The sequence below is a fragment of the Urocitellus parryii genome, chromosome 1 (assembly GCF_045843805.1).
Source record: "Urocitellus parryii isolate mUroPar1 chromosome 1, mUroPar1.hap1, whole genome shotgun sequence".
Classification (NCBI taxonomy): Eukaryota; Metazoa; Chordata; class Mammalia; order Rodentia; family Sciuridae; genus Urocitellus; species Urocitellus parryii.
In genome coordinates, this window is record NC_135531.1 from 58994981 (window position 1) to 59022057 (window position 27077).

The following is a 27077-nucleotide window of genomic DNA, read 5'->3' on the forward strand; positions in this document are numbered from 1 at the left end:
AGTGAATTAATCCACTGATTAGGTTAGGGCTCTCATAATTTTACTCATTTTACATCTGAAACCTCCCCATTGTCTCACATATGAACTCTTGGGGGACACAGCATATCTAAACCCTAACACTGGTTCTGGGTCCTTTGGACTTAAGACTGAGCCCCTTTACCAGCTTTCATGGTTCTTCAGTTTCAGACAACTTACTGTGAGACTTCTCAGCCTCCAGAATTGCATGAATCAATTCTAATTAATTTCCTCTTACAGAAAGATACAAATGATACATATTATATAACATATTTTATATATATATATATATATATATATATATATATATATATATATATATATATCCTATTAGTTTTGTTTTTTCTGGAGAACTCTAAAATACATCCAGGAAGGATCAAACCCAGGGGTTAGGCAGGTTGGCAGATCAAGTGGCTACCAAGTAAGTGCTTCAGACCAAGTCAAAGAAGTGGACATGGGCCCTCAACAGGAAGAGATCTCTCAGGAGCCAAAGGTCTAAGGATCTCTAAGACAGTCTTCTGTGGTGATCAAACTGTTCTATATCTGTGCTGTCCAATATGGTTACCCCTAGACATTTGTAGCTGTAGAGCACTTAAAATGTGACAAGTATGACTGAGGACCGGAATCTTTAAGCTTCAATAAATTTTAATTTTAAATAGCCAGCTATGGCTAGTGGCTACTATGTTAGACAGAACAAGTAAGAGTTAGAAAAATTTGGGCCTAGGTAGGGAAAGACCCTAGAAAAACTGAGTGGAGATGGCTCAAGATGTTAAGTCTGTGCCAAGCTATAAGTAACCTGAAAATACATCTGTGATATGCCCCAGCAGGAATTACTGTGCCCACACTCTCACAGGTCAGAATAAAGAACTGTCAGGGGTTTGAACCATATGAATGGACACTGAGAAGGCAATTAAACAGAATTAAATACAGTTAAGGAAGAAACATCCATAGAAAAAAGAAGTGGAGAATGGCTCTGAAACAGAACAAAGTCTTTGAAGAGTCAGGTGCAACTGTTACAGTTAACAATGGCCAAGGGAACAGGCATGTAGCCATCTACCTACCAGTGAGTATTTTTCAATGTCTAAGAAATAAGGCTATTTATAATTACTTGTTAAAGTAAGGCATTTCAAAATTTTCCTTAAGCATTTTTAAGTATAACTTAGAAATATTCCATTTGGAAAACCTCATTTTAATGATTACTTTCAAGTGACCCCTTTCCTATTGCTTGGAATTATTCATTTAAGTTGCACAAAGTAAATTTCTTCTAACTGTTCCACTTACAAATTCCTTTATACAATTAAAAAATATTTAGATTTAAGAATCTGATTCTCTTTTAAACAGGACTTCCACTGCTTGACCCAACAAGCAAAACCTTCTCAAGTGTTTAACTCTTACAAACATATTAAGTTAAACATATAATGACCTTCTAAGTTCTTCAAAACATTTCAGTATTTTTGCAGACTTAGTAACATTTAAAAATATCTTCCAACTAAAAATCACAAAAATCTGTTAGGCATTTTAAATTAAAATCTTAAAGCCAACGTTACATATTATACCATGACAATTAGGCTAAAATACTTCAAGTAGCATATTTATCCCCATGAATATAAAAACAATTGAACTTAAAAATATTGATGACTTGGATGGCTGTGGTGAGAACCACATGAAATAACTACAAAAAACTCCGATGTTTCACAACTGATAGCAGCCACAGTTCGTTAGAATTTCAACTCTAGTACGTTAATTATCAGCATGCTTACAAAGTTTTTTAATGTTAAAAAAAGCTTTTAAAAAGAAATTTTATTTAAATAAATTAATCCTTTTCAACCTGAAAACACAGCTTCTGATCTTGATTAATCTCATAATTACTCAGGGAAGCAAACTCCTGGTTTCTTACAAGCCATTGTGCTGCCTGATTGCTTATACAATTCACAAAAGGGAAACTATACCTTACATTTGTGCTTATGGCCGTACTAGAACACATTAGCCCACTTTTTTCCATTTTATGAAAACCTGAATTTACAAAACCAAAATTATGAGAGATTCCCATAATAAAATCTTTCTCTAAAGATTCTTCTAGCTCAAGACATCATTACTATACACATTACTAACTGAGGTTGGTAGAAATTGGGGGAAGGTGGGAGAGGTAGCAATTGTGAACTGTGTGCTAGGAGTTACTAGACATTATCCATCAGGAATTGGTACTTACCAAAAAGCCAATAAGAAAATAAGAATCTCTTTAATAAAAATGTAATTTACATTAAGCTTTCAAAAACTATTTTTCAAAGTAAGCTGCTCTGGTTTGAGGTTCCGAACCACAAGGTAATTATTAAGAACAGAAAAAATAAATTCTTAGATCAGAGAAGAGTTTTGAGAGGGACAGGTAGCTATAAAATAAGATACAAACATGTACATATTAGGCTGAAAGGCCATTTTATTACAAAAGAAGTGACAAATTTTATCTTTCTCCTGACCTAAACTTGGTGGAAAGCCCACATATTAAAGGAAAGGGGGGAAATGCAGTCCAATACGGTCTATCTGTAGACCTTACTATTCTAGTAAGAATAGTTGAGACTAAATAAAAAGAAAAACCTGGGCTGGAGAGCATAATTTTTAGGCATCAAATCTGCCTTATCATCCTCTGAACACTTGTCCAATATGAACTATTCAGGGCTGACCAGCAATCTGTCACACTTGGAACAGACACAGTTCCCAGACCAGCTCAGACAGAGCACGTGATCTAAAACAGTGATGATAACAAGGGAGCGGTGGCAGAGGGCCACCAAGTGGGGGCAAGGGCCCCAAAACCCCAAGGGCACTGATTACAGTGGAGTTATAATGTTGTTGCCATGTGTTTTTGTTGTTTCAAGGCTAGAAGAAAAAAAGAAAAAAAAAAAAAAAAAAGCTCTGTTCATTTGGCAGGATTCCCAGTTGGAACTTCTCCAGAAAGGATTCATATTTGAACTCTTATGTGAATGCCTACCCAAAGGCTGACACAAAACATTGCTTATTAAAGTCGGTATCAACTCATCCAAGGTAGACCAACACTTCGACCAAGATAAATGAGATCTTCTAGCTGACGATGCCATAAAATCATTTCTTACATGGAAAACCATGTATTAGAAAAGGTACTTATTTTCCAATCATAATTATTCCAGTCTCTTCTATAAAGTTGCTTCTGTGTAGTCTTTTTAATATAGCAAGACATTTTCTTTCCAATAGTTATTAGAGTCAAATCTATCCAAAGTTAGAAGTTCTTCTTTGTCCTATTAAGACAACACTACGATGCTGTCTTCTTCTTGTCTGGAAATTCAACAGATGTATGTTCCAACAAAGAAGAGCTTTCTTGCCTTGTCATGGTAGCAAAAAGCATGTCCATCATTCCCAAGGTTTCTAGGAGCTCTCTTTGGTAATCAATCTCTTTTTCTACAAGTCCTTGAAGTAATATAAACTTTTTATCAACTACAGGTGACTGACCAATCACAGGCAGATATATATCTAAAAAGAGAAGGAAACACATAAACTAGAAACAGCTTTCTATATATAATAAGTAAAAATCAAGTGTTAGAAAAGTATTAAAATATTAAATACAAAAACACTGAAAAAAATCTGTACTTATTTTATAATCAATTCATGATATACAGAAAGCATAATAATTCATCTAAATAAATGCATTTCATAAAAACATAATTATAGAAACGACAAAGCAGTAGTCTCATTTTCATTTTCCCATTAAAAAATAGTCATGGTCATTTCAGATGTTTATGGAAACATTTCTTTTTAATTTTAATAACCCTAATCCTGTCAATTCTAAGTCATGCCGCTGTGAACTTTACTCCATTTTGAACTGCAATGATATATTATTGATATTTTGTCTTCTTCATGAAAATCCTTATTGGACAACTGATAAAAAGCAAAACAACTAAAATTGCTTCGGATTTCTAAATTTTTATTTGATCATGATGCCTCTACTTTTTTTTGGAGGTGGGAGGGGTAGGTAGTGCTGGGATCAAACACAGAACCTTGCACATGTTAGGCAAGCATGCTACCACTGAGCTATACCCCCAACCCAACACCTCTACTTATACAACTATGTTAGGATTTTTAAGTTTTAACAACACTTACCAATAATTATTTCAGCAGCATTGATCAAAACAGGGGCAAATCTTGGTTGAGACAAATTCCTACAAAGCAAAACTTCTATTTAATGAAACCTCCAAACTTTTAAAAACTCCCTAAAGCAGATTTAATTGTTCTACCAGTTTCTCACAAAGATCAAACTAAAAATAAATGTCTCTCATTAGGTGTTAAAGAAGGATTTTGATGAAACATACAAATGTTTCATAAACATAAAACATACCTTATCAAAAAATTAAGAACACGACTAATTTCCTTTTCATCCCGACCTGCAAGGGCATTTGCAAGGACTCCTCTTCGATTTAGTTCTTTTATGATGGAAACTGTAACCTCAGGAGTCTTTATTACACAACTAGGCTAGAAAAACATGAGGAGAAAAAATGGGGTTAAAAAAAAAAAATCACCTTGCTAAATCACCAAGTTTCTTCTACTTCCACAATTCCAAGTCATGGTAATACACAAACCAAATACTAAAATGATTAAAAAAAAAAAAAATGCCCCTTACTCACCTCAAGGACTCTGTCAAGTGCCTTAGAGATCCTAAAATTTTTCAGATCCCTGTCATACAATTCTAGGTGTTTCTTTGTTGGCCTATTGATCAAAATATCATCCTGTATGGAGGAAGAAAATCAGCATATACCAAGTTCCATTCAAAACAAACTTTTTCACAATGAAATAATGATTTTTTTTAATCAGGTGCCTTTACACTATGTCAGATAATGTTCATATGTCCATAATGATTTGTCAATCAATGTGTTCTTACTCTTTTATGATTTTCTACTTACAACTTTCTCAATCCTCTTTACATGGCAGGCAGAATAATAAAACGAGAATCAGAGATATTAAGATCTAGTTCTAACATCTCTGGATACCAGTAATGGAATACTGAATCAATCAAAGCTTTGTGTATTTCAATCTTCTCAGATGCCAAATAGAGACATTATTGGCAGGAGTCATTTAGAAAAGCAAATCAGACAGTGTGTTAAAGACAGTGTTTTGAACACGGTGATGCACTGTATCGTTATTATGTTATGGCTCAGAATATTAAATAAACTAGCCTTTGTTCCCCATTATTATACTCAATAATTATTCAATAATGTTCCCAATATAGCAATCTGGAGCCAATTCTAATAAAGCCAAAAGCAAAATAAAGTTAAATACCACGCAAACTACACTTTCTAGTAATAGGCAGGGATGAAATTGGCTACTTTAAGAAATGTCACCTTTTAAAAGATATGAGAAATATATAATTACCCGTTGTTTCATGTAATTTTTTCCTTTAATAAAGGTTCTATATGCAGGCCTTCTTCTTCTTGGAAGAGGATCTTTCTTTGCTTCAGACTTCCGATGTTTAACACTCAATATTCCATTGGTCATTCCTACAACTATTGTCTCATCTTCATGCTAATAGCAATTAGAAATACATTAGTCTATTTCAGTGTAATAATTTTATAGCACCTTTATACCATGTTTGCTACTTATGCACTCTATCATCAACAGCATCATTCAGACATAGAAACTATAACTAACAATGATCTATGCAAAATGTTAAAAGCAAAATCATTTTTTCCTCTAGGACACCATTACGTTGATGGAACTTATTATACTTGTAAAATATCACTGGCAAAGTATATATAATAAGACACAGTTAATGGCATCTTAGAAAAGATGCAAAATAATTTTTCTGCATTCTCTGATTAGAAAAAGGATTACACGGTGGCATGACTTTTCACAGAACTGCTTTCCAAAATAGTTTTTAATTAGCTTTTCTGCTCCCAATTCAGATTTTTATATAATGTATTCAAACATATTCCAGCCCAAATGTGGCTCCTTAGAAACCTGATAACGGACATTCCAGAAAAAACAGTCAACAAAGAAAGGAAATATTCGTTTTGCTGCTCCTTTCTCACTTCATGGTGTGTGTGTGTGTGTGTGTGTGTGTGTGTGTGTACACACATAGAGCCAAAATTGCCTTTCTAAAGTACCGTAATACCCTTGAGTTAAATGTGTTGAAGAGAGATTTATCAACTTTCTAGGTTTAATCCCTGATGTTAATAATGCCCACAGCACTGTACTTACTACAGGAGTCATTGGAACCTAAATCTAAATTGATGCTAAGTTATTAGGACAACTCATATTCTAGAACTTAAGAGCTAATGTGGTTTATTCTAATCCAAAGATAAACCCTAAAATTCCATCGTATTTTCATTTAACAGACAAGGTTAGTGACAGCTTTTAATAAAAGCTAAAAGTACTTACTGCAAGTGCAAGACTTAAAATTGAAGCTGCATAATCAAAACTGTGGACTACTTTGTAGGAAGTCGTGCTATATACTTTCACCTTCCTAATAAAAAAGAAAGAATTGTCAAAAATCATCTTGAGTATAAAATGCATTTTTCCATTTCAATTCATCTATTGGAAAACTCAATATATGAACATTAAAATTTATATAACAGTTTAGAAAAACAATTCTTCACTGAATCCCTTTAAAAAATGAGCTACATTTCAGCACTGGCCATACATGAATAAAGACTTTGATTAGCCACTTAAAATAGAAACCAAAGGGTAGACCATGAACCACTGTCATTTAAAGATAAAACCTGCAAGTTAAAAAAAAAAAAAAGGAATCCATGAATGTCCACTGCAAGTCAAAAGAACAGAACAGTTTTACAACCTCTGTATTACAGATATTTGGGGTCAGAGAATCATGTTGTGAGGGCTGCTTGTGTGAAGCACAGTTTTAGAACATTAATAAATGGAATAGTAAATATCTATTTAAAATAGTAATATTTGGATATCAATGATAGAAATGTTCACATGAAGCTTTAAATTTTAAACATCTAGAATAATATACATATTCATAATAAAAAACTTCAAAATATATAATTGTATAATGATTTTAAAAGAAACTATAGATTATTTTAAAAGATTAATGTATTTATTTATTTACCACAAATATTGCTAAAATACTTTATTTTCTCAAGCAATAAATACTTGTAAATTAATAAAGATAAACAAGAAAATTAAAATGCCAACCTATCCAGTGAGCCTGAGAGTAACCTCTGTCCAGAGCTGCTCAGACATAAACATGTGACAGTTTTGTGATGATTTTTCAAAGACACGAGCAACTGTCCTTTTAACATGTCCCAAACTTTAACATAGCGACCTCCTATAAAAAGAAATAGTCATGAGTTTGATATTCTACCCACATCAACAACATTTTAAGGAGCTGAAAAACATCCTTCACTAGACATTCCTTAGGGTAGAGGTGGAGTGAGAGGTTCCAGAGCCACACTGCCTGGTTTAAATCCTGGCTCCCCAACCCACGAAGTATGTGACTAAATAATAACACTTCCCACCTTACAGAACTGTCCAGATGCTTAAGAACATTTTAAATTCAGTATCTTTTTTCAACAAAATGTCAAGAAAAAAAATCTAGTAGAGAAAATAGAAAAAGGGATGGGGGAATGAAGCTTTTGTATCATTTGGGGAAACAGGGCTGCAATTCAATCCACAATCCCTACCTTCCTACTTCAATGTAGCAGTTTATGAAAGGAATCACAGTTTGAAACTAATGATCTAGTCCAATCTCTTATTTTCCAAGTCTAGAGACATTAAGTGACTGCCCAAGGTCACACAACTAGCTAGTGACAATGGCACAGTGCAGATAAGCATATAGGTTTTCATTCTCCTGTTCAACCTGGCCTTATTTCTATTTCTCAAAATAACAAGAAAAATAGATACATCTGACAATGGTGTCAACTTATTGCTTTTAAAAAAAAAACTAAAACAAAAACAGGTACTAGGAAAAAAGAATATAAAACAGGATAAGCCAAAAAGAATGGGTGCACACACTACCATGTGTATGCTATGAAGTATCCATACTACCTGTACATTCTTCTATGTGAACACTTTTTCAATTTTTTTTTTTTTTTTTTTTTTGGTACCAGGAATTGAACCCAGGGGCAATTTACCACTGAGCCACATCCCCATCCCTTTTTATATTTTATTTAGACATAGAGTTGCTAAGTTGCTTAGGGCCTCTCTAAGTTGCTTAAGCTGGTTTTGAACCCGCAATTCTCCTGCCTCAGCCTCCCAAGCCACTGGGATTATAGGTGTGTGGCAATGCTGCTGACAGATTTCTGCTTTGTTAAGAAATGAATAAAAGTCAAATTACTTCTTCTATTATCATCATAAAAATGGACTAATCAAAAAAATCTTCTGCCCCAATTTGAAGAAAATGCCTGACTCCACATTAGCTCCTCCTCCAGCACTATCAACGACTACTGGGTAAGAACATTTTATCAATAGAGATACATAAAAAGTAACAAGCCTGATTCTAGATCTAAAAGATCCTGTTTTCAAAAGCTGCTATAAATCTCTTATGCAGGAATAACAAAAGGAGCACCCAATAGATTTCTGGGGTCAAATGACACAGAGTTAAATGCATAATAAGAGTTTTCAATTCTGGAATTTTGGAACTGCCACATATCATTTTGCCTCGGACAATTAGTTGAAATTTTCATTTATCTCCTTGGTTGTAAAGCAGTGAGAAAACTAACAATCCTATAGGACTTTTGGAAGGCATTAGAAATAATTTGTATATAACAGCACAGTGCTTGGCTCAACTACGCTTTCAATAAATAGCTATTTGCCTGTCCCACTTATCAACTGTTTAAGCAAAAACTTAGATATGTAATCCAAATACAAACTAAAAAATTATAAATAACAATTGATAAAGAAAAGTTTGATTCAAGAACAATACTGATGAGAGCTAAAAGAGATACCTGAAGACACCAGAAGACCTCCAGAGGGGAAAAGCAGGACACTCTCCACTGGCTGCCCATGCTCCACAGAGAGAACACTCTTATTTGTTCGCGCATCAAACATCTTCACAGTATGATCATATGACCCTAAAATATCAATTTTTTGTATTATGTGTGTTTTACCATCTAAAAAAATAAAAACTACACAAGTATATGTGTGTCCAGACATAAATTTTCAAAGGAGATAAACTTTAGATGGAATTTTTTTAAAAAAGCCTACATATATTAACCCGACACAATATTTCTAAATCCTCTGCTACGACTTATTGTTTCTGAAGAAGCAGTATATATTTCTACATAGTAGTTAACCAGGTCTTATCTTAAATTATTCCTATCTTCAGACTACTGTCACTGTGGAATCATCTGGGTATCTTTATACAGAATCCCTTAAAAACTGAACTGCATGTAAAAACACTACAGTGTCTTGGCTGCTAGAAGTTCTCTGAATAACAGGAGACTAAACCCATGACAGTTTTGATAGCCTATGTTTTCAAGACAGCCTGATATTTCTAAACACATTTAGAGGACAACAGAACAACCACTAAAAGGAAAAAAAGAAAAAATAATTATATAATTAATTTAAAAAATCCTTTTTAATGTTTTTTCCCCAATGCTGGGAATTGAACCCAGGGCCTCACACATGCTAGGCAAGCACTCTACCACTGAGCTATACCCCCCAGTCCTATTTAAAAAAAAAAAAAAGTTAAACCTCTCTATCCCAAAAGAATCCCATAGCAATAAAATGCAAAGAGTTCACCAACCTGTTACAAAGAGATCTGGGTTCAGTTTGCTAGCACATCCACATCGTACATAATCAGAATGTTCTTTGAATGTCAGAATTTCTTTTGAGTTTGGAATATCCCATAATTTAACTGTATAATCATCAGCCCCAGAGACCACATGGTATTTGTCAGCTGTAAAATCTACTGTATGAACTGCTCTGAAAGAACAAGAGCCAGTATATTAAAAAGCAAGAAAAAATTATATTTATTATACCTTCAAACAGAAAACATTCCTTTTTCAGAGAATATTTATAGAAAGAAATCATGAGAGAAAAAAAAATCTTTTAAAACAGGTATTTGCCACAAGCCAATTTAAAAATGGTAATACCACTACACTATAAAGTTAATAAGAATATTGAACAACAGTCTTAAAATTGCATTTTGTAGTATGTTAATAATTCTACTTAGCTGCTTAATGAAAATGAGTATTTTAAATGCTGAAGCTATTGTTTTGCTTCAACAAATAAAACAAAAACATAAAAACCACTGTCTCTTACTTTGTATGGCCTTCAAACTGTCTGAGGGGAGCCCTGCCGCTTATATCAAAAAGCTGAACTCCACCATCTTCACTGCCGGCCACAAGCAATCTACCATCTTGTCGAAAAGTAGCACAATATGCTGTGTCTTTAAAACGGGAAAAGGTTTTTATAGGTTCTTGGGAGTATCGGCCATAAATGTGAATCTATAAGATAAAAAACAATATTTTTACCAGGGGCTCAAGATCAATAGTAAACTAAAAAAAAAAAAAAAAAAAAAATATTATTGTACTTACTCTTGAGGAAGATGTGACTGCATAGTTATATGGAGGCTGGGGAGAAAAGTCTACTTTTGACACTGCACCAAATTCCTTAATCTGAACAGGGGTCTTCATGAAAAAGAATGAAGAGTATTAACAGAATTACACCTGGAAAACCTATTTAAGCATTATGTAATTTCTTACAGATAATTTGTTTGTTCTTAATAACATTTATTAGGTTTATCAGGTTTTACGAATACAAAAGAATCAAAAAAGGGCAATATCCCATCACCCAGACTATTCTTGTTGCTGCTAACTTAAATAAACATGGCTAGAAAGCTACACCCCACCATCTCTTCAGTTGCTATATGCTGTAATTTCCAACAGAAAAGAAAAAGTAAAGTCTTTACCAGCATACATTTAGTTTTTTAAAAATTAACACAAACATGACCATACTATGCAGGCAGTTATATACCTTGCTTTTTGTCACTAAATAACCCATCTTAGCAAACTTTCATATAGAAAACAACAGATTAACTATTCATTATAAGGATATACCAAAATTTATTATAGCAGCTGACTAGTAATAGACACAAGTTTTTCAGGAATTCTTACATATAATACTTTGATAAGTTTACATCTAATATGCATACGTATGCATGTATACATATAAATGTTAAGATACATATACATAATATATGTATATGCATATATATACACACACACACATACATATATACTTAAACAAACCTTGGGGAGTATATTGATTATGTTTCAAGTTATCAAAGTACAAAGCCAAAGGACATCTGCATTTTAAAAATCATAACAGATACTGTCAAATTGCCTTCCAAATGTGTACTAATTTCCAAGTAGCCCTCATGACCATTTAATATATTTACTGTATATTTGTATTTTTTTTCCACAAACTGCCCACTTCCAAACTTTTTTCAGTTTCCTATTTAGTTTTTCCATCTAAAAAAAAAAAAAAATCACTTGTAAACCTTATTAGAAGATATAGAACTAATTTCACAGCACTTAGATTTAAAAAAGAAAGAAAATACTTCTCACATATAATAATGAAATAAATTCTAAAATTTATTTCATTTGGTATTGATTAGTCATATATTCTGAGTTAGGCCCTTGTACGTATCAAGTAATATAGACTTTTTATAGAATTCCAAGATATAAATAGGTGTCATGTTATCTACCCAACTATAAGCCTCTCATAGATTGTTTTTAGTTAATGGTCTGTCAGTATACCTAAAGCATAACATATGCAGGAAAAAATGGGTATAAATGCATAAATAAATAAACATAATTCCCCTCCTCCCTCATTATCTCCCATACTTACCTTATAGTTGTTCCAGTACAGAGTATCTTGGGTGATTTTTTCACCAAGTATAGGATATGTTTGAATAGCTACAGGTTTATAACCAGCCATGATTTCATATAATTGCACTCTTGTCCAAGGTCAATAATTTAGAGTTGATGTTAGAAATAATTATAGTGACTCTGCTTAACTCTGAAAAAGAAAATATTTTAAAACACACATTATTCATAAACATATGGATATGATTTTTACTCTGCTTTCTTTCAGAAGGCTATGTGGAAGTTTATAGACCAATAAACCACTTAATTGTAACCCAGAAGAGATAATCTAAAGGAAACAAGAAGAATATAGGTCAGGTTACCACACTGTACCATCTATTCAGCTGTACGTAAGGGCTGTATACAAATGTTCTCACACCTACCTGACCAGTTTGCAATAGTTAGGAATAAATCTGGTGCAGCCTTCTGGTAGTCAAACCAGAAAGAAGCACACTGGCTTCAGGTTTGACCATAGGAAATATGTACTATAACTACAAATACAAAACTTTCTTGAAACTTAAGAAGATGTTTAATCTTTAAGAATAAAGTCCCCAGACTTGACTTTCTGAAAGTCTAAAAATGCCAAGAAGGAAACCAAAGCTAATGATTCTAGTGGAGAAGCTTAATTTTGTAAGGCTTACAATGTAATGAAAAGGTAATATTCTGATATAGAAGCTTATAATGTAATTTTAAAAGGTTTAAACAGTAGGAAAAAAACAGAAAAGGCAATTCTAAGTTAAAGTGACAAAATAAGATAAAAATGAACTAAAACCTTTAACCTAATCAAGCTAAAACATCTTTCCAGAACTATTCAGTGGCAAAAAAAGAGATTCAATTCTATCATATCAGATGAATGATTCCAGTGATGCTATTCTTCATCTGTTTTGAAAAGCCCCAAAATATGACATTGGTAACACCAAAACAAATAGATATGACATATTTTAAAGGCTATTTTGATAAACATGGCAATTCATGCCTAAAGGAGAAAATCTTTACTGTTCATTCAAGCACCTATAAAGTGCAGGACACTGTTTCAGGCACTGGGAATACAGAGGTGAATATTCTTCATTTGGCTGGTGATTGGCTGCAGCTAGGAATCTAGAGTCAGATTTGACTTGTCATCCTCCTCACACCCTAATAGTAAACAAAATCTACTGATTTTAATCTTCCAAATCTTTCTTAAACTTCCTTAAGTCCACTTAACCGCTAGTTCCATTACCCTAATTCAGGTTTTCTCATCTGTGTAAATAATGCAACAATGTTCCAAGGTCTCTTTGACCTCCCTCAACCCCATCCATATTTCAAATTTTCAAATATTTGTAAGCAGCTGGCCTTGCTTACAAAACCCAATGCTATCCAGAAAATAAAGTACAAGCTCCTTAACAGGAAGAACAAGGAACAAGAATGTAAGGTCCTCTCTGATTTGGCCCTAGCTTACCTTCCAGCCTCATCTTTTGTTATTACCAATCATTAACTGTTCACTTAACACATCATGCTCATTCTTGCCTCAATGTCTTTGTCACTTGTGCTCTCTGCTATTTAATATTTAATATTTAAGGCTCAACATAAGAATCAGATCATTCTCCAGGAAACCTATTCTGCCCTCTGAGGAGGGGTCCTGTCTTCTAGTATCCTATTTAGCTCTGAATATTTCTGTCTATGCACATAATTCTATTGCATTGGAATGATCTCTTTTCCCTGTTAAGTTGAATTGAAATTTTGAATCTGAAAGATTTTTTTTTAAGTGCTCAAAGAATGTTTTTGGAAGAAGAGAAAGGAAGCACTGGGTAAATTTCTATGGGGAAACACAAAATTAAAATTACAAGTACTGTCTTAAAATATGAACACTGCTACAGTGAACCAGTTCACAAACTTTCTGTAAAGGGCCAAATGGTAAATATTTTAGGCTTGGAGGGGCCAACAAGGAAAATTGAAGGAAGGATATTATATAGTTATTTATATAGCAAGTAAGAAAAAAAAGTCCCAAAGTTTTACTAACAATCCTCCCAAAATAAACATCACAATTTTTTTGTTGTTGTTTAGAATAAGAAAAATAGGATTTTAGGGGGGCAAGGGATAACATTTCGTTTAATTCCAGTTCAAAGTCAGTGCTTCCAACATCAAGGACTGCATATGCTCATCTATAAAAAGTATTCTTGAATCTCTGAATACACAAATCTGCTCCCTGACTCCCTTCTTTACCTCTCATTACAGTAATAGGAGTACCACTTCTTATCCCTTTCAACAAATAGTTTAAAGTTTTAGTGGAAAGAAGTGAAGTGCTCGGGGCTGGGGATGTGGCTCAAGCGGTAGCGCGCTCGCCTGGCGAGCGTGCAACCCAGTTGGATCCTCAGCACCACATACAAAGAAAGATGTTGTGCCCGCCGAAAAACTAAAAAAAATAAATAAAAATTCTCTCTCTCTCTAAAAAAGAAGAAGAAGAAGAAGAAGAAGAAGAAGAAGAAGAAGAAGAAGAAGAAGAAGAAGAAGAAGAAGTAGTAGTAGTAGTAGTAGTAGTAGAAGTAGTAGTAGTAGTAGTAGTAGTAGTAGTAGTAGTAGTAGTAGTGAAGTGCTGTAGCAGTGGTTTGACAGATTACAAAATGAGGAGTAGTGGAGAGCAGGGATGTGGGTGGCGGGGAGACACAGTGCAAAGAACCTGAGGCAAAAAAATGTGTGAAAATGAAGAGAAGGAGAATGATTCGGCCTAAGTCAAGATCTAAATGAATAACAAGTACTACTGCAATACAATGCTATCAAATAAAATGCTATGAGTAACGACCAGGGTACTGAGAGCGCCTTATAAAAGTTTTAATTCTACATGGAAAGAGTGTATCATTGCACCTGGGCATTAAAGTATAACATTAGCCCGTCTTCGCCACTTACGACAGGCACAAGCAGAAGGCGGTGCAGAAGAGGAAATACGGGGTCATTAGAAACCGAGGGAACCTTCTAAGCAAAGAAAGATGGAATTCTGCCTACTGCCTTGAAAGGGTGAGGATTATTCCGGAAGCTGATAAATGAACAAGAAAGAAGGTGACTGTAGCGCAGCAAAATCTGGGTCTAAATTCCATTGCCGGGATCTTGAAAAGCCGGTTAGGAAGTTTAACCATCTCCAGAGCATGCCAGAAACCACAGGGAGGCCTGATGACAGTTCGGGTTACCTTCACAGGAGCCGCCTTCACCTACCTCCACTGAGACCCAAAGATCCTCCGAGGTACCCGACTTCCAAGGATAAGTTTTCTGACTTCTCCAGCGTCCAGCACCGGACCGTTCTGAATCCACCTGGGCAAAGTCACGCGGCCACCCACTGCCCAGTCGGCACACACCAAGAAGAGAACGTCGCGTCAAGATGACGTAACGGCGCATGCTCAGAAGACTTACGCAGCCCGGATGACGCTAGGCCGGGGCGGCCGGGCGGGGCAACCAGACAGGAGGCGTAGCCGGAGTCTAGACTGCGGCCTTCTCCTGGTGACCCAGAGCTGTCAACCGAAGTGATCCAGTCTCTGTGGTACTCGGACAGGACGGACCGCGGGGGCGGCCATAACCAATCAAACAAAAAACACCTGGAAGTCGTCTCGGCTGCAGAGCTTTTTTTGCCAGAAAACGAAAGAAAAAAAATCGGAAGTGACGTCGTGGCCAAAACAACCCCGGCCTGCACCGAGTCCGTGGCCTCCTCGAAGGTGATCGAGAGTCGCCTCGCGCCCACCCTGTGAGCCTCCAACCTCTCCAGGCCGAGCGTGAGCGAGTTTCTGCCTGGGACATTTCGAGCACAGCTGGCCAGCGGCGACAGAGCGGACTTCCCACTCTACAGGTCTCCCCTCCACGGGGCTCCTCCTGTTCCGGGACGCTGGGACACCTGTCGCCTGTGAGGCTTCATTTATTTTCTTTTTTTTTTTTTTATTGGTTGTTCACAACATTACAAAGCTCTTGACATATCATATTTCATACATTAGATTGAAGTGGGTTATGAACTCCCAATTTTACCCCAAATGCAGATTGCAGAATCACCTCGGTTACACATCCACAATTTTACATAATGCCCAATTAGTAATTGTTGTATTCTGCTACCTTTCTTATCCCCTACTATCCCCCCTCCCCTCCCATCTTCTCTCTCTACCCCATCTACTGTAATTCATTTCTCTCCTTGTTTATTTTCCCATTCCCCTCATAACCTCTTATATGTAATTTTGTATAGCAATGAGGGTCTCCCTTCATTTCCATGCAATTTCCCTTTTCTCTCCCTTTCCTCCCATCTCATGTCTCTGTTTAATGTTAATCTTTTATTCCTGCTCTTCCTCCCTGCTCTGTTCGTAGTTGCTCTCATTATATCAAAGAAGACATTTGGTATTTGTTTTTTAGGGATTGACTAGCTTCACTAAGCATAATCTGCTCTAGTGCCATCCATTTCCCTGCAAATTCTATGATTTTGTCATTTTTATTGCTGCATAGTACTCCATTGTGTATAGATGCCACATAGTACCTTCCTCTCCTTTTAGGACAATTTCGGGATTGGGAAGAATCGGGGGCTTCTACTATTAGCTTCCACTAGGACTAGCACAGTTGCCCCCTTGCCCCCTTATATTCTTTCCCTGCATTCCTGGGCTATGACAGATCGACTTCAAAGCTTTCCTTTTCTCACCACTCTCTCCACTTCTCTGTCGTCTGTTTCTTCCGCCTCCCATTCAAAAATTTGACTTGCCAGTCAATTTTGCAGCTTCTCTAGAGTGGTGCCAAGATAAGCATTGTTTCCATCCTCCTCCCCTAAGCACATTTGCCGGATCTCCTCCAAAAACTGGTAGTTTCGTCTGTAAACCCTTTAGAGCTGAGAAGACTATTAGAGATGCTTATTTCAACACCTTTATTCTGTAGATGATTGATTTTCAGAAAATTTATATGGTTCATGTATCCAGGGTTGCACAGCTAATTAGTTGATGTTGGGAATGGAAAGCAAGATCTCATCAGCAAATATTAGACACCAAAAAGAATGTTTTAAAATGTTGAAGTTCATTGGGCTGGGACTGGGGCTCAGAGGGAGAGCACTTGCCTAGCATGTGTGAGGCACTGGGTTCCATCCTCAGCACCACATAAAGTAAAATAAAGACATTGTGTCCACCTATAACTAAAAAATGAATATTTTATAAAAAATGTTGAAGTTCAAATCAGAAAACGTGTATGGAGCACCTGGTAGAACCAAGTACTGTTTCATGTGAAAAGATTAGTAAAGAGTTGTCCCCATCCTTGAGTTTTCAACTTAGTGGGGGCTTAAAAGGGAATTTTCAAGAGAATGGCAAGTGCTGAAGATATATACAGAGTGCTAAGAGCCTAGGGAAATTGCATTTAGCCTCCCTTTGGGTTGAAGAAGGAAGGAAATCATTCTTCTCTCAGGAAACAGTTCACTTATGCACTCATCTTTTAAGTACCCACAGACTTCTTGCATTGTAAGAATGCAAGAAGAATCCATGTCCATTTGAGTCACCAAACTAATTGTTCTGGTTTCCTTCTTTCCTTTTGCTAAAATGTACTAACTTTATTCCTGGATTTTTTTTTTCCTGACTGTGTATTATTCTTCAACTCCCCCTCTCATGAAACTTTTGGATTTAGTGCTGCTTTTTATTTAATGGTCAGGATGAAAGGAGTCAATAAAACTGGATAGGTTTCCCTTAATTCATGAGCTGCCTTTTTCTCCCCTCTGGTGTGGACATGATTACTTGCCTTGCCTATTGGAAGGATTGTTATAAAGATCAACCTTTGAAAATATCTTTAAAACTATAAGCAGTTGGTTATCTGGAAATCTGTGATTTGCTAAACCTGCTTCACTATGATCCTAATGCATTTTTCTCTTTTAATTCCAATTTTAAAACTCATTGAACCCTCTCAAAATTTCTAAGAGGCAATAAATCCTAACATGGAAAAAAATTGTATGTTTTCTTGTCTCACGTGATTACATATCCAGGACAGCTATTTATTTTTGGAAGCCAATCCATAATCTACACACTTTACTTGTCATTTTTAAAAACCTGTATTAAGTTGCTAATGCTTAATCTAAACAAAAACTTAGAAATACCCCTTTAAGTTTATTAAAACTAAAGCTGTGGGCTGGGGATGTGGCTCAAGCGGTAGCGCGCTTGCCTGGCATGCGTGCGGCCCGGGTTCGATCCTCAGCACCACATACCAACAAAGATGTTGTGTCTGCCGAGAACTAAAAAATAAATATTAAAAAAAAATTCTCTCTCTCTCTCTCTCTCTCTCTCTCTCTATCTCTCTCTCTCTCTCTCTCCTCTCTCACTCTCTCTTAAAAAAACAAAACAAAAAAAAAACTAAAGCTGTGGTCTTTCACTAAGAAACAAAGGTGTTATAGACAACAATGCTAAGAAACTTGGCTATAACATAAGTTACATTTTTCATTAAATTCAAACCGAGAGCCACTTATATAAACATGTTTTTAAAAATATGAACCTTAAGTAAGAGGTTAAAGTTTTAACATGAAAGTTTATTTTCATTGGTAGCCTTATCTTTTATCCACTTGGCAATATTCAGATATAGGAAGGAAGAGAAACAGTGACTAAAATTCGTTGGAATGGAGGATAGAAGTGATAATGTTTCTGTATTTCATTTGCTCTTTATCAGGATCATGTAAAGTTAATGGTGGTATCCCTATTTTATAAATGAGTTTGAGGTTCAGAAAGTTCAATAACTTGTACAGTGACAAAGCTTATAAGTGAAGTGCTGAAGCTTAAATACATACCCAGATTTCTGTATCTTTGCACATTGTACTCTATTAGGTTTAGCTGCTTCTAAGAGCACTGTTTGTACGCTTCATTGAAAATGATTATTTTGTGCTCTTTTACTAAATTGATATAGTACTTCTAATTTTCTAATTTCTTTCCTTTCAGGTTTTTCAATATCAAAATTCTAGAATACACTGGATACTGCTCTAAACCCAAGAAGAAATCATGAAGAAATGTTTTAATTATTGAACGTAGTTGAAATCATGGCTACATCAGCAAATCTGGATATTGGTGCCAAATTGATAGTAGAAGAGTGTCCCAGCAGTTATAGTCTCTCTGGCATGCCAGACATTAAAATAGAACACCCACTGGATCCAAATTCAGAAGAAGGATCAGCTCAGGGTGTTGCCATGGGAATGAAATTCATATTGCCTAATCGATTTGATATGAACGTGTGTTCTCGATTTGTGAAGTCCTTAAATGAAGAAGATAGTAAAAACATTCAAGATCAGGTTAACTCTGACCTGGAGGTGGCATCCGTCCTATTTAAAGGTTGAAAGTTATGGTATAAATATCTGCATTTGTTTTTGTTTATTTGAGTTTTGTGTATTTCCACCATAGGAAATACAAAAATACAAATATTTAGGAAGTTTGGAAATCATATTTTAATAGAATTTTCTGACCTCACAGAAACCAAATTTAAATAATTTCATGCTATGTAATGTCTATGATAAAGGCAGTACATGTTGATTTTTAAAAATTTTTTTACCTAATCTTCATTTACAAATTCTCTAGTGAAGCTTTTTATTATACCTTTTTAAATCATAGAAAAAAATTCCTTGTTTCTTTTCTAAATGAATCAGTTAAATATTCCTTGTTCCCTGAATATTTAATTTGCACTAGCTTCCAATGCTTTAATTCAATAAAGTCTGTCAACATGCTTTAGATTTACCTTTATAATGATCTATTGAATAATAAAACTAATCTCTTAAAATAAGAGATTAATACTTATTTTTCTGGAATTTTCACTATGGTAATATTGACTTTATGACAAAAATTTTAATATCACATGAGAGATAGTTGTGAGAAGTTCATATGCCTCATGCATTTTTTAATCGTATTGTTTTAATGTACATTTATTTCACTTAGCTGAATGCAATATCCATACATCTCCTTCTCCTGGAATTCAAGTAAGGCATGTCTACACTCCCTCTACAACAAAGCATTTCTCACCCATAAAACAGTCAACTACTTTAACCAACAAACACAGAGGAAACGAGGTCTCTACCACACCTCTTTTAGCAAATTGTAAGTACTTGTAGCTAATGTACTAAAATATTCTAGTATAGGAATTTTAAGAATTTGGCTTTCATATGCATTTATTTTCATTAAATGCATATTCTCTTGTTGAAAGGTTAAGCAATATCCTAATAGTTTTAGTAATTTAAAACTTTTTCATATACTATTACATATTTAAATATTTAATATTATGTTTCTGTGTTGAGAACAAATACAGATTGAAATATTAAAATCTTTAATTTTTACTACAGAAATAATGAGTTATTTTAAACATTTTGCAAATTAATTTTGCATATTAATTGCCAATATTTTTGTGCTCTTGGAGTACAATGCTTGTTTTACTTATAAAATATTGCTCAACAAATGATTTTGCAAAAAAGCCAAGTGATTTATAATATAAAGTATAAATGTTATATTTGAATATAAGAATATGAATGTGAAACCTACGTTTTTTTAAAACTTTGAATTCACAATTTTTAAAATTGTAGAATCATTGTAGAGGAAAATAAGGTTTTTCTATTCAGACCAGAAAGTATTCTATACAGTATACAGTATGGATGTGTGAATGAAAGAAAATCGGCAATTTAATGCTAGTAACTATATTTGAGACTGTGATATATATATATATATATATATATATATATATATATATATATATATTCTAAAGCCTATTGAAATCTTTATTTTTACTTTGGAAATACTAAATCCCTCCTGATTTCTGAATCACATGTTGTGGCAGTTAAGACATAAAACCTTCCTCTGGAACTCTCCTTCTACCTATTGACTGTTTCTGGTTTATTTAAATAAAGTTGTATGTAACTCCCTGTTACTTTCCTTTGAATGTTAAAGCTATCTGATCATATCACTGAAGTCAATGATCAAGCAATACTAATTTTTTAGGAGAACTCTCAAAATACAATGTCTTTTTGTTACTGCTCTAAAATGAAGAGATTCCCTTAAAATATTCCAACTGGAGTATTTTTGAAATCCTGAAAAGAAATGAATAATAGTGATCATCTGGATCACATCCTTCATGTTACAAATAAAAATATGTAATTGGTTTTGTAAGAATATGTTCTCAAGGCCAGTTTTGCTTTTATGACCTCACTCTTCCTAATGTTAAGGAAATATTGAAATATTATGGAATCTTGGAATCTTGAAATAAAAATATTTAGGACTTCCAAAAGGCTGGGCATTGTGGCTCATGTCTTCGGGAGGCTGAGGCAGAGGGTCATTTGAGCCCAGGAGATTAAGCCTAGCCTGGGCAACATATTGATATTCTGTCTCAAACAAACTAACTAACCAATATATGTATTTGAATGTGTGTGTGTGTGTAAGTGCCTAAATCATTTCTTTGGAATAAATTTTGTCTGGACATTTTGCAGATGTCAAATCACCTTAAATGAATGTATGAGTCAATTCTCAGATGTAAAATGGGCATATACTATAGTATATTAGGATATACTATATGTTTGATTTTTTAAATGATAAGCTTTTTTTAGAAAAGAAATTTACCAAACAAACATGAACCATGGAATGATGAGCATGTACCACACAGACGCACATGAAATATTTTATGGTATTGTTTCAGCTTTGTCTGTTCACCAGTTGGCAGCTCAGGGAGAGATGCTCTACCTGGCTACTCGTATTGAACAAGGTAATGGCTTAGTTTTAAATATTTTATATAAAACAAATTCAATAGGATTTACTAGATTTGTTGTTTTGCTTTATTTAACACAGAAACATATAAAGACAAAACAAATAGTTGGATAATCTCATCAGGCAGTTAACCCAATGGATAATAAAAAAAAAAAAAAGTTTAAGTAATAGAAAGTACAAAAGTTATAACTTCCTTTGGCACCCTACACTTTTCCTGAAACATACATTTCTTATATTTTCAGAAAAACTTTCTAGAAAACATTTCAATTTATATTTGGGGTTATGTGTGAGAATATGTATTTGCTTTTAATTATTTACACAGCAGGAAAATATTCATACTGCATTATGCCTTACTTTTCACTTAATGTTTTGGAGAGCTTTCCATTTAAGCCATAAAAATCTATTTTATTCCTTTTAATATCTGCATAATTTTGCATATTACATATGCATATTCTTAACTATTCATCCTGGTGGAGTTAATTCAAAATTTTTACTATTAAATGACAACATTATTATTTTAAAATCTATTCATTGAGTAAATTAGCACAAGTAGATTTGCTGGGTCAAAGGGAATATGTTCACTTTTTTTTTCTTATAATAATAGACATCCAACCCAGGGCCTTGTGCATGCTAAGCAAGTGCTTTACCATCAAACTACACACCAGCCCTAAATTCATATATATACATACGTACGTAGATATGCATAAAAATAAAATCAGGTGTTTGTCCTCATACCATAGTTAGATTTTCTATTTGCCTATACCCTCACTGACATAGAATTTTATCATACTTTGATTTTCACAAATCCATGAGTGAAAACTGGTATCTCACAGTACTTTATGTTTTTAAAATTTTGATTGCTGAATTTCTTTTTGTGCGAACTGCCTGCAATATATTGATTTATATGAACTCTCTAAATTAAGGAAATTAGCTTTTTACTATTTATGTTGCATATAGTTTCTTCCCATTATGTCATTTTTCCTTTGCCGCCTTTTATTACTTCCAAAGGCTTAAATTTTTTTGGCACTACCAAGGATTGAACCCAATAGCATTCTGCCTCTGAGCTATATCCTCAGCCCATTTAAAAAAAAAAAAAATTTGTTTTCAGACAGGATCTTGCTAAATTGCCAAGGATGGCCTTGAATTTGCAATTCTTCTGCCTTAGCCACCCAAGTCACTGGGATTAAAGGCATAAGCCACCATGCCCAGCAAGGTTTAATATTTTCAAGTAGTAAATGATTTATTTCCTTTGTGCCTGCTGAGTTTTATATCCTGCTTCAAAAAGATTTCCCATTCAAGAACTATAAATGAACTGATTCCTTAGTCTTACTTATCTAGAACTTACTCATCTTTGACTCACATAAAATGTTTTGGTGTAATGAGGTAAAGATTACATTAATTTTCACTTTTCAAAAAGTTAAGCAGTTGTTCCAACATTGTTTATTGAATACAGGGAGCACGATCAGAGTTTTGTTTTTCTTGATCATGTCATTCTTATAATTTAATCATTGTATTTACATTTGTTTATAAATATTTGGAGGTTTCCTTGTCAGTCTACTACATAATTTAGGGGGAAAGCTAGAATTTATAACTACTATACTAAGTCTAGGGAATAAAATGGGTTTCACAGTGGGATTGTGTGATACTGCATTTCAGACCATTCAATTTTCATATTATGTTACCAAACCACATGAATGAGAAGTTCATAGGCAGCAACAGCTATGGAATAGAAGATGGCTTTCAAAAGAATTTGGAGTTTTTATAATTGTATATATTTATGTAATGCTAGGGACTACCAAGTAATCTAATTCTTATTATGATCCTCCCAGCTTATACACTGAGGTAAACAAGGTATTATGTGCATTGAAGAAATTAAGTATCTTGCCTAGAGTCACACTGCTAGTAACAGAGCCAGGATTCAAACTCTGGTCTCCTAATTCTGAGACCAGTGTTCTATTGACACCTTGTATCTAGCCTTTTGTCATTCTCTGGTAGTTTATACCTTCAAGAACATGCTCTATAAACCCAGCTACGTACATTGAGGCACATTTTAATACAATCAGACTTCAAGTTGCAACAACACCATTGGACCTTAGCACAAAGTGAATTTTTTGAGCCATATAATCAACTTTTTGGAATGTCAGTGATTTCATAGTGTTATGAATATGTGATGGTTAAGTTAGATCACAAAAATTGCTTTTCTTTTAAATAGAAAATGTTATCAATCACACGGATGAAGAAGGATTTACTCCTCTGATGTGGGCTGCAGCACACGGGCAAATAGCTGTGGTAGAGTTTCTACTTCAGAATGTAAGGAAAATGCCTCAGAAAATGTATATGTATAGTTACTTAAGTTCCATTAAATCTTTAGTAAAGTTTTTGTATCTCCAACCAGCTACATATAATTATGGAGGATACAAAAAACATTGTAATGCTTTTTATATTTCTGTAGAACTTGGATCTAGTTGGGAAAGCAATGCTAATCATACATGAAAAATTGAGAAATAATTTCATGTCCATCCCCCATTAAGTGCAATAGGAACAAAAGTACTATCGGCCTTGGAGGAGAAGGCTTCATAGAGGAGTTGTGACTTGACTCAGGAGTGAAAGGACAGTTAGGCTTGAGATAGAAGAAGGAAGGCATTCATTCATTCAGAAAATCTCAATAACAAGAGCATCCGTGAATAATAATTTCCATATTGACCCCAGAATACCTGACTTCAGTGTTGAACTGTAATTGTTATTGATAGGAGTAGCAACATTTTTGTTTAAATTCACTGAAAGTCTTTTATTTCAACTTCCCATACCAGGGTGCCGATCCCCAACTTTTAGGAAAAGGTCGAGAAAGTGCACTGTCATTGGCCTGTAGTAAAGGCTACACAGATATTGTCAAAATGCTGCTTGATTGTGGAGTTGATGTAAATGAATATGATTGGGTGAGTCTATGATACTGAATTTAAAACTACTGTAACACATTCTAGAATTTATTTGGCTGGGGGAGACATAATAGATTTTATGAAGCTCCTAAAAATGTTTATTTAAGTAAATACCTGGAAGAACAAGTTAATGCCATAAATTCAATTATTTGTTCTGACTTAAGCATTCTTTGAAAGATGTTAAAATTACCTTAAACTACTTTTACATGCCCAATTCTTAGTAAAACTTCCTACAGCAATATTTGACTGTTGTTCACCCTGAAAAGCTCTTTCATTTTGCAGAATGGAGGAACACCTTTGCTTTATGCTGTACATGGGAATCATGTGAAATGTGTAAAGATGCTCTTAGGTAAGCAGATGAAAATGAAAATTATTTAGAAAATGCCCTGCGAGGACTTTATTTTTTCAATCTGGCCTTTCTTGGTGTTAGTCAGGATGACCAATATCTATTGTAAAATACACTAATCCTGCTGCTGTTCACTCCTGAGGTACCTGCTACCACAGAGATGCCCATGAGAGAAGCAGCTCCATGAAAACACCACATCTTTGTTAAAGGATTTGTCCTTGCTGCTTTCATTTGAAGTCACATGTAAATCACATTTGAATTTGGGGTCATGTTTTTTCCTTGTCTGTAGTATCTCTTTGCATAAGTTTTGCATTTGTAGTATCTCTTTGCATAAGTTTTTAGTTGTCTATGAGTTTCATCTAGGGGATGCCTTTTTGAACTGTTTTCCCTCCAGCCCATGCAAGTGAATTCTGTATCCCTAGTATACTACGAACTTGGGAAGACCATTCTGAAAATAGACTCTGAATTGGCTGAAAATCTATCCAGATATTTGCATACCAGCCAGTACTAGGTAAACATATTCACACATTTATTTTACTTATGTATATTTTTCTGTTTTGGTATAGAAAATGGAGCTGACCCAACAATTGAAACCGACTCTGGGTATAATTCTATGGATTTAGCTGTAGCCCTGGGTTATAGAAGTGGTAAGTATTTTAGAACTCTCAGGTTTTGTTTGATTATTTTAAATGGCATAGGCCAGTGTTTCATCACTTGTAGTCATAAAACATTGCATGTTTCCCTAACTCCTGATACATGCTTTTAACTGTGGGCAAAGTAAAAAAAAAAAAATTCCTACAAAGTTGAGAAATGAGTTTGTTTACAGTGCTTTTCATTGACCCAAATAATTAGTTACTGGAGGATAAGTGCATACCTATTTAAACATTTATTTAATATTTTGCATAACAAACTACTTATTTTGGATTCTACTTCAGTTTAAAAAATATAAAAACCTAGGTACAGAAAGTCCAGTAACTTGGACAACTATTAAATTAGTGATGGACTTAAGTTTTAAGTATTTCAAGTTTTGCATTGCATTATTGCCCTCAGATAATTGGTGTATCCTATTTTAAAAAAGTTTATTTTAGAAAAACATTAAGGATAAGTTGAATTTAATATTTTTAAAATTTTTATAATCAACATGCTGTGTAATCTTGATTACCTATCTGTTCTAGTTCAACAGGTTATTGAGTCACATTTGTTGAAGCTGCTTCAAAATATCAAAGAGTGACATAGTCCCCAGAAAATGTTGTCTGCCCTTCCATTCACTTTTGAAGTCCTTATAAATGATAGTTTTGTTTACTTATAAATATTTACCTCAGTTGCAATATTTTATGATTTTTAGTAAGTTTTAATAAATATTCCTCTGGGTAATTCACTGGTTTATAATAAAATTAACGTTGATGCTTTTTTTATAAATGTGTTTTACTATATATTTAAAATTATAAATTAATGTTTTGTGGCATGTAAATTTTTATGGTACAGATAGTTATCTTTTATCAAGTGCCGTAATTTGACATTTTCAGAAATTATTCTACCCTATTCATCTTCACTCTGTATTAACTCATTGAATTTACATAGAGTTTACTGTAAATCCATAGGGGGAAAAAATGTTACTGTTAAAAAGTGCACAGTGTGATTGTTTACAAACTGATGTTATAAATAAATAAGTGCTTTTTCTGTCACTTTGTATTATTCTAGTTTTTTAAATTATATAAGTATGTTTAGAATTTTTCTCATCTAAATAAGCTTTTTTTTTGTAGTTGTACACAATAACTTTTATTTATTTATTTATTTAATGTGGTGCTGAGGATCGAACCCAGGATCTTGCATGTGCGAGGTGAGCGCTCTACCGCTGAGCCATAACCCCAGCCCCTAAATAAGCTTTTTAGAAGGAAAATTCCTCCATAAAAGAGAAGGCAATACAAGTGAGATGCTCTTTAATTCAACTAAAGGAGCACACTATACACTCATGTTTCACCAAAATCTAGAAGAGCAAGTCAAAGACTAGAAGTTGATTTGAACACTGATTGTGGGACTTGATTTAGTTAATTCACTTCATCTGGAAAACAGATTTTATATCAGTTATGATACTTTAGCTGTAAGCCACATTAACTTGATCTGGATAATCTAAGCAGAAGTGGATTAATGGAGAGATACGGAAAGAAAGGAAAAGCTGAAGAAGCAGGTAGTCCCAAGGAATGACACTAAGGATCTTGGCCAGGAAACATGGCCAGTCATTTGG

At 34.2% G+C, this 27077-nt stretch overlaps 2 protein-coding genes across 4 annotated transcripts; one reads left to right on the forward strand and one right to left on the reverse strand.

Annotated features, from left to right (window-relative positions):
- Positions 1-1204: 1204 nt before the first annotated feature.
- Utp15 (UTP15 small subunit processome component) lies at positions 1205-15191 on the reverse strand. The gene is made up of 13 exons (XM_026393287.2): positions 15051-15191; positions 11848-12018; positions 10533-10625; positions 10258-10442; positions 9740-9918; positions 8940-9065; positions 7189-7321; positions 6412-6496; positions 5407-5556; positions 4662-4763; positions 4376-4509; positions 4141-4199; positions 1205-3513 (listed from the first exon to the last, which is right to left on the reverse strand). Exons 2-13 carry the CDS (start codon positions 11935-11937, stop codon positions 3296-3298), a joined length of 1554 nt encoding a protein of 517 aa, XP_026249072.2. The 5' UTR covers positions 11938-12018; positions 15051-15191; the 3' UTR covers positions 1205-3295.
- A 64-nt stretch (positions 15192-15255) lies between these two features.
- On the forward strand, positions 15256-26517 carry Ankra2 (ankyrin repeat family A member 2). Of its 3 annotated transcripts, XM_026393277.2 has the most exons (9): positions 15256-15729; positions 18758-19144; positions 19742-19900; positions 21483-21548; positions 23763-23860; positions 24361-24486; positions 24769-24835; positions 25399-25479; positions 26008-26517. In XM_026393277.2, the coding sequence occupies exons 2-9, from the start codon at positions 18856-18858 to the stop codon at positions 26061-26063; spliced, it is 942 nt and encodes a 313-aa protein (XP_026249062.1). In that variant the 5' UTR covers positions 15256-15729; positions 18758-18855; the 3' UTR covers positions 26064-26517. The 3 variants fall into 3 exon arrangements, with proteins under 3 accessions (XP_026249062.1, XP_026249063.1, XP_026249064.1); XM_026393278.2 differs by lacking the exon at positions 24361-24486; XM_026393279.2 differs by lacking the exon at positions 15256-15729 and having other exon boundaries at positions 18984-19157.
- Positions 26518-27077: the final 560 nt, after the last annotated feature.